Below are 10,040 nucleotides of genomic sequence, written 5' to 3'. Positions count from 1 at the left end.
GATCCGGACTATGAAAAGGAAATAACAAGAAGAATAAGATTGGGATGGAGCGCATTTGGCAAGCACTCACAGATTATGACTAGCAGCTTACCGGTATCGCTAAAGAGGAAAGTATATAACAGTTGCATCTTACCTGTACTCACCTATGGGGCTGAAACGTGGAGGCTAACCAAGAGAGTTCTACTTAAGTTGAGGGCAACCCAGAGGGCTATGGAACGAAGAATGGTAGGGGTAACATCAAGAGATAGGAAGCGTGCAGAGTGGGTCAGAGAAATAACTCAGGTTACCGACATTCTAGTTGAAATTAAGAAGAAGAAATGGGCATGGGCAGGACATGTAGTGGGAAGAGAGTATAACCGATGGTCGCTTAGGGTAACAAACTGGACTCCAAGGGAAGGAAAGCATAGCAGGGGGCGGCAGAAAGTTAGGTGGGCGGATGAGGTTAAGAAGTGCGCGGGGGTCAAGTGGATGCAGCTAGCACAGAACCGGGCTAAGGGGAGAAATATGGGAGAGGCCTTCGCCCTGCAGTGGGTATAGTCAGGCTGATGATGATGATGAACGCTGCTGAGCCAAATATTGAGCGAAAGCATTAGCTACGGGTGACCGAGCGTTCTTCTCTTTTTCTTCTTCTTCCTCAGCCCACATATAAAGCCCCGCTTTAACCAACCCATATAAAGCGTGCTTTAGTGACCTATAGGGGTAACGTGAATGCCAGGGTCCTAGCAGGCTGACTCTGACATAACCGTCCTATGTGAAACGAGATACCCAAGTTGGCAGCTCCTGCCGACCGCTTGAGTTGGTAGCCCAGCTCTTACCCTAGTGTCACATGGGGTGTGACGTCACAGTGTCACGTGGGTAAGACGTGACTACCGGCCGCGCTACGCTGAAGGCTCGAAACCAGGAGCAGTATTGCTTTCGCAATAAAAAAACTTAGCCCCCTCCACCAATCTGCAACAGCAAAGTTAATAACTCTGCTGGGTTATCAGCGCCAGTCAATCAGAAACACGAGACAAAAATGACGCAGGAGGCGCCTGCACCCATCCTTCTCCCCGTCTCATTTTTAGTGGGGGGTTCTTGTTTGCCACGCGCTCTGCGGAGGCACGGTCGGTTGCACCGCATTGCCCTGTCTTGTCTCCGTCGGCAGTGACGCATTTTGTGCCGCAGAGAAGGACGAAGTGCAGTGAGCATCGAAGAGAAGGAAGAAAAGGCCAGCAGTAGCAACAACTGGGCCGGCGCAGTTAGCAGCGCCCCGGGCCGCCATGGCTCCGCAGCCTTACCCGGACGTGTTTGGCGAGAGCCGCTACTACATCACCAGCGAGCACATGAAAGCATTCCGGTCGCGACTTTTCAGTGAGGCTCGCTCTCGGGACACAGCTGCCTACCATCCGGCAGACCGGCGGCGCATCCAAGACAGTGACGAGTACTGCTGGCGTTTCATCGTGCACAACCGGCTCGACCTGGAGCGCGCCGTGCGCATGGCCGACGCGGCGCTCAAATGGCGAGCTCAGGCCCGCCTGCACGAGCTAAGCGAGTCGAGCCTGCCCCAGGCCTGCCTCCAGGCCGGTTTCGTGTACCCCTTCAACGTGGACCGCTACGGGAATCACGTGCTGCTGGTCAGGCCCGGACAGGTACGCGACCTGCCTCTGACCGAGGTGCGCCGCATGCTGGTCTTCTTCGTGGAGACACTTCTGCGGCGCCAGAACGCCAGCCGCATCACGCTTCTCGTGGACTGCGCTGGCGGAGGGGACCGCCACCAACTGGAGCTGGGCCGCTACCTGATGGTGCTTTTCCGCTGCTACTACCCTCGCTCACTGGGCTTCGTCCTGCTGTGGGAGCCGCCGAGACTTCTGCAGGGCCTCTGGAAGCTCTGCAAGGGCCTGATGCCCGTCGAGGCCCTGGAGAGGATACGCTTCGTGACGGTCCGCGACATCGGAAGGTACGTGGACCGCGACAAGCTGCCTGTGCGTATGGGTGGCACGGACAACTACCACTACGTGTACACGCCCGGAAAGCCCCTCGGAGACCGTTGTCCGCGGCTCGCCCCACTAGACCCCGTGAGCTGCCCCACGGCTAGCCTTCATGTTTACGGCATGTTCACGGCTTGAGCACCTTCAGCGACGCTTCCAATCAACGTCTCGGAAAGGAGTCTCTAGTCTCTGAACAAAGTGTGTCGCGCGAATTGTGTGTGTGTGTGGGGAGGACGCTTGAGGAGACTTTAGGCACAACGACGCCAAGGACTTTCGGCTGATAAGGAAAGCATAGACGTCACGTCTGGTCATGACATCACAGCCTGGCTGCTAGACTGGTACAAATGTTGGATTCCCCTTTAATCAGCCACCGTTAGTCGTGTCGTGGCCGCCTGAACTCTGCTAGCCGATGCAAGTTTGTTCTGAAGCTAGCGAAAATATGTCCACTACCCATTAGCCGTTCGCCCACTTGGTCCTACAGAAATTTTATTTTCCTCTAAGGAGGCACTGTTAAACGAAATTAGCTAATTCAAACTTAAGCAGTGCCGTGCGTGGAAATTTTTCTCTCAAAAAAATGAAAATTCAAAAATTGGTCAGGCCTGAGGAGAATGGAAAATGGTCTGTGTGGTCATCGACGTTTCTGACTTTCAGTGAGCCATGCACACAGGAATGCAAAATAACACAAAGCTATTTTGACTGCCTCCAGCGGGTGACTGTATTGCCAGTACCGCGTATGCTGCCACTGTGGCCCTGTAACAGCTTTGGCATTATTGGTTGATTCTCGGTTGCACACAGCGTTAAAGACGTCTTTCTCCAAAAAATACGGAGTCAGAGTTGTCGCCACTGTGAACCAAAAATCACGGGTATGGATCTGGCAGGCGTTAGCTGACAGCTGATATGGCCATGCACTTACTAGCCGCCAGGCTGTTTGGTTCGGTTTCAAGGTGACTGCAGTTATGAGAGACGCCGTAGTAATGGGCTCCGGTAATCCTGACCATCTGGGGTTCTTTAACGTGCCGTGGCGTTGCACAACACACGGACACCTTGCTTTTTCCTCCACCGAAAAACATACGCCACAATAGAGACTCCGACGTCACAGAACCGCATGACAAAGTCGAATTTGAAGGCGCTGACAACTTGAGATTCGAATCCAGCCCTCTAGTACACTGTTATCCCGAGTTAGAAGCGCTGCCTCTACTCAGGTGACACAAACAATTGACCCGATATCGGTACTGTTTTGGCAATACACTAGCCCTATTTTGGACCGGTCAATAACAGTACCGATAATTGACTATGCTGATAGGGTATAGGTCATGCAGCACATTCGTATGACTTGGTAAAAGCGGGAATTTATGTCGGGTGGTCATTCATATATTTAAGACTATATGCTATTCATTGTAGGTGAGATAATTGAGGCAGAAATTTAAAAAAAGGTTAGGTTTGAACGTAGTTAAACCGAGTAGGACCTTCAAAAGCTCTTGGGAACAAAAGTTGGCGGAGAGGACGACATGCATTGCACGTCTTCGAGATGTAATCCGCTCTGCTCTGGCTGTTTTTTTTTCCTTGTGCGAATTAAAGCACTATAGGAGGGCATACAAGCGTGAGACAATTTTCCTTGACTCTCCACTTCCAGATAAGTGTTTTGGCACTAATAGATTATCGATTAAGCGAGGAGCACAGTGCATGCACTCGAACGAGGATAAGCCGGGTGACGTCGGCAAACGGGAGCCATTTCGCGACGTACCCTTAAATGTGGTGCTCAAGCGTGCCCAAGATTTTTCTTTAATCTTCGGGTCGTATAACTTGCTTCTGGCACTAGTTGTTAATTTTAACTACTCTGAAAAGCCAAGCCATAGTCACCGACCATGCCATGCTGTAGAGGCGGTTTCGAGCCATTTATAAGGCGTACGCAATTTCATTTCAAGAACGCGCGTTGGTTAGTCAGACTCAAAGTGTGCCACCACTATTCTAAATTTTCTTTTAACAGATGTAAAAGTTTACAGACGATCATTGCGATTCGTGCGTAGCTGAATAATCGTTCTCATTACCCTCAAAAGTAGCAGTGATGTGATAGCAACTTTATTTTTCCACCAGATAAGGAGGCTCCCACTCCCCGCCCCCGGCACGCAGGCCTAAGGGAAGGGAGCCCAGACCTCCGCGATCAGAAGCAAGCAAATAGGTCTTGGCTCTTCGCGGCTTCTTCCGCCAGGCGGATGGCTTGTTGCTGTGGAACAGGGACCTCGCTCCGCAGCAGGGCTTCCCAGGCTTCTCTACAATTTATATTTGTTTTAGCCCCTAGGGAGCTAGCACATTCCCAGATTATATGGTCGAGGGTCCCTCCCTCCCCACAATGCTTGCATTTATCATTTTTTTCTATCGTCCATCTGGACATAATATGTCCAGACCGGGTTTACAAAGTTCCCAGCTTGCAGGCGCCGCCATGCGACTGCCTCCCTATTGTTCAGACTTTTATCCGGTGGTGGCACCAGTCTCCATGCTTAATCTGTAATTTTGAAGAATCTCCGTATAATTTTGCAGATGCTCGTCCATGTTCCGGCAGTCGGGTGGCTCCACAGTTACCCGGAAGTAGAGAGCTCCGGCTAACTCGTGGGTCGCTTCATTGCCAGGAACAGACGTATGTGCAGGGGTCCAAATTAGGCGAATTTCACTACCGCTGACGTGATCTGACCATGCGAGGAGGTGGCGGTACCCAGCCCTTCAGTCACGGTGCGGCACTTCACCCTCCTTCCAGGATCCAACCTAGCAATCACTGTGCATGTGGCACGCCGGACTACCTTCCTCCACTATCCCAGCGCTTCACAACCGCGGTTTTTCTCACCATCCGTCGTCTCCAACCCTCTCTTTTACCTTTCTCCACTGAGGCTTCGTGAGTCGTCGCCAGCTGCGCACACTATGCAATAACTGGCGTTCGAAAGCGTCGAAAGCACTGCAATGCTAGTGATGCGAACATCAGTAAGGGTGCAGTCTATCTGTTTACTAAGCTAAACCCTATACTACGCCATATTGTACTTGCGTATACTCTAGGGGACATGGTTATTATTACAGCAGAGCTTGAACGCGGCGGCAAAACGCTGTGAAAGTTGTCCGAGCCAAGCAGAGGCTTAGCGGGCGGGCCGCTGCCACAGGCGCACAGGAGCCCAAATCGCGGAACGCGATTACCCCCCTGAAGCTTCCCCACATTTGAGATGCCTCGCCTCAATACAGGAAGATACCTCATCAATACATCACCCCGTGGGAGACTGCCATGGCTTGGAGTCACCGTTGGCAACACCGCCCAACTTGGATACTGACTTACGAGGAATGTGGATTCGGCCTCGTGGGCCACAACGAGGGCTTCGTGTGTGAGGCGGCAATAGCGGCCACTGTTGATCACTTGGCACCCCACCCTAGTTCCTGCGGCCTATAGTTTGAATTGAATTTAATTGCAGGCAGGTCTCACGCGCCGAACGCGATCGTCCTTGTGCTCTTCGATGGAGGACCCGAGTAGTTTCTTTCAGCACTACTAAAGCTGTGGTGAGTGCAGAGGCGAGAAAGTAGTGCCAGTATAAAATGGTCATACGATAACGTTTGAAGGTGAACATTCGGAAAGCGCTACTTCAGGTCAAGCCTTAATTTCTTGAGCTTAGCGTTCACAACTTTTGCATACGACAAAATTGTGTCGGTAATATGGCGGCGCTGCAGAACATCTCGCTTCGAACTGGGCTCGTCACTCCTACTGGGTTTTTAAGGGCGTTAGTTAACCGTGAATGGGGCATCGGCCTTTCGTTTCGCCTCATCTCACGTATAGAAACATCCAGGAGCAAAAAATATCGAATATTTTGTTTTTATTTCGGGTGATGATTTTGTCTCTCCTAATTCTAAAAAAAGGCGGTCTGTTGACAACAATTGTTTTAGTAAGAGAAACCAGATGACGCCAGTGGCTGAAGTGGCTGAAGTTTCCCCCATGGCCTCGTTTGCATACTCCGAACTGAACTTTCACATAGGACAAACAGCGTAATGTCATGTAAAATCCTGTTCTGAAGTTTCCTAAAGGTCTTTCTGGGTATGGTACTTAGACAGAATGTATTTATGCTCTTTTGCAACCATATCTGCATACGCCGCGAGCAGACGACCTAGCCCAACGCTTAACGCACTCTATCGTGATTAGATACAGAGGTTTCCTATAGCTTCCATAGAGCTGAAAGATGATTGTTATGAAGTGGATTATAGGTTCAAGCTAGTCTGTTGTTGTTTAGTACATATGCCGGAACTTTTCAGTCAGCACCGGACCTATAACATATTTGCGATGCAGAGGCTTCTAGACGCGTCGAAAAAGAACAAAGTTTCGCCACGCGCTCTTATTAGTTTCATCTCTGTTGCGGAAATCTTTCTTAGATGGGACCAGTTTTGCCTACAGCCTTCATGCTTCACTACGGCCTTCACTACGTGGTGAAGGGAGGTGATTAGTGCATACAGTTGGAGATACATAAGTCTATTCAAGTTCCTGTCACTTAACTTGACTAGCAGATGCACGCCAATAGGCAGCAAAGTGGTATGACACCACCTGTAAGCTGCACGAAGGACGGTTGCATCGGAATTTTGATATGAAAAAGAAAAATCTGGCGCCACATAAAGGTTTGCTATTGATGCCTTAGGGGCGAATAGCACATCAGAGGCGATAAGGGGGTTGTTCCACTCGCCACTTCGGTGCTCGACAACGTCACATTTTCTATGGCAACTATGACATAAGCGAGGGATTCGAGCCCTCGACCTCATGCACGGCATCAGAGTTGCTGTGGCAAGAGCGAGAAACTCTAGCCCCAGACTTTTTCTGGGACTACAGACTGAGCAGGAGGGTCTTACCACCACCAGACTCCACGTTAGGCAAAAAGGAAGCAGTAGCATGGAGAAAGCTACAGACAAATACATACCCGAACCCAGTTCTTGTCAACCATATATGGCCAGAAATACGATAAACCTATGTTCACTATGTAAGGAAAGGGGATCTCTAGATCACATAATATGGGAATGTGCAAAGTCACCAGGCAGGGCTAAAAATATAACTAAAGACGCATGGGAGACCCTTCTGCGAAGCTCAGACCCAAGAGCCCAAAGAGAAATTGTTCGACTGGCCGAAGATGCCGCCGGAGTCCAAGAACTACCGGCCTGCAACTAAGGCGACTGTCCCACCTTCCGGGTCTAACGCCCGAAGAGCGGGATAGTCACTCTGTTGGACGAATAAAAGTTCTCTCTCTCTCTCTTCTGGAACTGGAGCCCTAGACGTCATCCGTGGTTTAAACCCTAAACCTAGAACCCTTCACCACTGCTTGGGACTCGAACGCTCTTCTTTCCTCTCTTAAAACATGTACTGTTATGTCACAGTTTCTGGTAACACTTTATACCGATAAGTTCCGTGTCTGCTTGAGGGCTAGCGCAAGAGAGACAAAGGACCAAGGAAAGGTTAGACGACAGCGCCGTCTATACTTAATCCTTAGTTTATTTTGCGCTAGCCCTCAAGATGAACTACTTCCAACTCGCCCAGTACAGCGTGCTGTTCTGTGTTAGGTTCGGAGGACAAGAACTCATCTCATGAGCCTCAAAATAGCAAACCGAAATTCCATTACGTGTGAATGGCGTCGCAGCTGCTGTGCCACAGCAATACGAGTGATGCAGAGTACGCGCTCGTCGCTTGCGGAAGGCTCAACGTTGGCGTAGACACCACTCAGGTGTTTTCGTAAGAAGTTTTGGAGCAGGGAGAGCGTCGTCCCCGACGGCGCATGCAGGCGGACATTATAGAGTTTTAGCTTACCGTGATCCGCGATCCGCTACTATTCTAGCCACTGTACCGCTACTGGGATCCGCCACCGCGCGTCCACTGCGCATGCCCGGACCCCCCTTGACGCCGACAGATGGCGCCACACACTGGATGTCGGCACACAGACCTGCCGCGTCGGGACCAATCAGCTTGACCGCCCCGCCCACGCGCGGTAGAGAGCCACGGTGGCGGATCGCGGATCACGGTAAGCTAAATCTCTCTAATAGAGAGATTTAGCATACCGTGATCCGCGATCCGCCACCGTGACACTCTACCGCTCGTGGGCGGGGCGTTCAAGCTGATTGGTTCCGATGCGCCAGGTCAATGTGCCGACATCAAGTATGTGGCGCCATCTATCGGCATCAAAGTGATCTGGGCATGCGCAATGGAACGCGCGGTGGCGGTCCACGGTAGCGGATCGCGGATCACGGTGTGCTAAATCTCTCTAATAACATCGGATGAAGTTCGTGCTAGGAATTCTGCGCTTGAGCAAGAGCGCAAGAACTTGAAGAGAAGACAAAGTCAGCGCGAAGCAGCTTCCACCCAGTTGCGGGCCCACACCAATTGTTTAACTATCGGTGCCTAGTTCAGCCAACTTTGCATTTGTAAATGAAGTCAAATCTATTAACCTGGCTGATTGTTCAGTTTGCCGCAGAATTTCGGGTATATGTATTTTAAAGCAAAATCTTTGCTAGCTTATTAAAGAGCAAAATATAGGACGTATACAACGGAAGAGTCGCTGTCACACTGCGGAGCATCACACGTGGAAAGAAGAGAAACTGACTTTGGAAATAGTAAAATCCGGGCGAAATATGCACGCTCAATGAAATAGAAGTTCTCGCGCCGTTTGCAGAGGTGGCCATCACATAGAACATAGACCTTGAAACCACATCAACAGCGGCGAGCCGGCAACGGAGGAGCAGTCGCTCGCGGGGCTGCTGGCGGGCAGTAGCCGATGTTGAATCGGAGCTGATAATTCGATAACGCTGGTGTAGTGCTTTGTGATGGCGCCGTGGATGTCATTGCCTCGGAACGGAATTCGGCTGATAATTGAGAGGTGTGCGAATACTCGATACTTTGTAATTGCGAATCAAAAATCATCTTATTCTACTCGCTGAACGAACGGGTGCAAAATATCGTGAAAGTGTTCGAATTCATTATTATAGGCTTTCGAGCAGAATTCGAATAGTTGGAATTAAGAAATGCCGTAGCTTTCTTCGACGCCTATTTTGAAAACGGAGCTCGAATAACAAATTAGCGCGATCACGGTTGTCGCGTTCTCTGCAGGAATGAGGGTTAGCATCGCGGTGCAGCTAGTCCATTCGTTCAGCGGTGCTCATGTTTATGCGCCTTTTCGCGAGAGTGCGGAAAGGCCAAATGAGCGCATTGCCGGGGTGCCCAAACTCTAAGGCCTGGTTTCTAGTTATTAATGAAATTTAGGTTGCGCTAGTTGGTTCGTGATTTTACTAAGGTAACTGATGAGCGTAAATTGTAGACGATCCCTGGAGTAGCTTACCAAGATACTTTGTTGGGCGAGTTGGTAACCGCCCAACACTGTAACCGATCGTCAAGATCGGTTACAGTATTTAGATTTATTGATTCAGTTCGGTGAGGATCATGTTTTGTTGGGAATACAACCCGAGATCGGTGAAGCCCTTGCTAAGCTCCAATTCGGGGCATTCCAAATTAGTGAAGAATGGGATGATCAACACATGCTTGTTAAATGCGTTGAAGAAATCTTGCTACCACGGCATGGGCAAGAGTTTTGGAAGACAATTGACAAGAACTGCAAAGGCCGATTATCGGGAGTCGGTTATTAGTGAGGCCAGTTGCCGGGTACTGAAGAGCCTTAAAGGAACGCACAGACAGAAATCCCTGCCCAGCATGGGTATGAAGAAGAGGAAGGTTGCGGTGGTACCGTAGGTAGGTAGGTAGCAACTTTAATGATTCAAAAAAGAACCAAGTGAGGGGGGGTAAAGGGAAGCGAGGGAGCAGGACGACGATGGGCCCTCAGGCCGCTCTAGATGGCCGGGCACTTTTGAGCTTCGGCGACCTCTCGGGCCCAGCTCACTGTCAGAAGCTGTACCTCCGACAGCGAGCTGCGCAGAGCAGCCTCCCATCGCTCCTGATGTCTTGGCCCTTGCCACGGGGGCTTGGGTTTGTTCGGGCAGTTCAGGAAGACCTGAGTAAAATCGGCTCCGGTGCTAGGACACAAGTGGCAGTGAGGAGAGGTTTCGCCACGGTTTATAATAGAGAGA

General features: G+C 50.5%; 1 protein-coding gene across 1 annotated transcript; it reads left to right on the top strand.

Moving 5' to 3' along the window:
- The first annotated feature begins 1,259 nt into the window (after positions 1-1,259).
- Positions 1,260-2,105, top strand: LOC146189632 (motile sperm domain-containing protein 2-like). The gene has a single exon (XM_084603305.1). It carries the CDS (start codon positions 1,260-1,262, stop codon positions 2,103-2,105), a length of 846 nt encoding a protein of 281 aa, XP_084459431.1.
- The last annotated feature ends 7,935 nt before the right edge of the window (positions 2,106-10,040 follow it).

This window comes from Amblyomma maculatum, chromosome 5 (assembly GCF_055883805.1).
Source record: "Amblyomma maculatum isolate TAMU_Amacu chromosome 5, ASM5588380v1, whole genome shotgun sequence".
NCBI lineage: Eukaryota > Metazoa > Arthropoda > Arachnida > Ixodida > Ixodidae > Amblyomma > Amblyomma maculatum.
The sequence above is the reverse complement of the archived record's forward strand: the minus strand, read 5'-3'. Positions and strand labels throughout refer to the sequence as shown.

Bases quoted from the DNA above. Each gene is read 5' to 3' on its own strand.
- LOC146189632 (XM_084603305.1), top strand. From the start codon at position 1,260: ATGGCTCCGCAGCCTTACCCGGACGTGTTTGGCGAGAGCCGCTACTAC.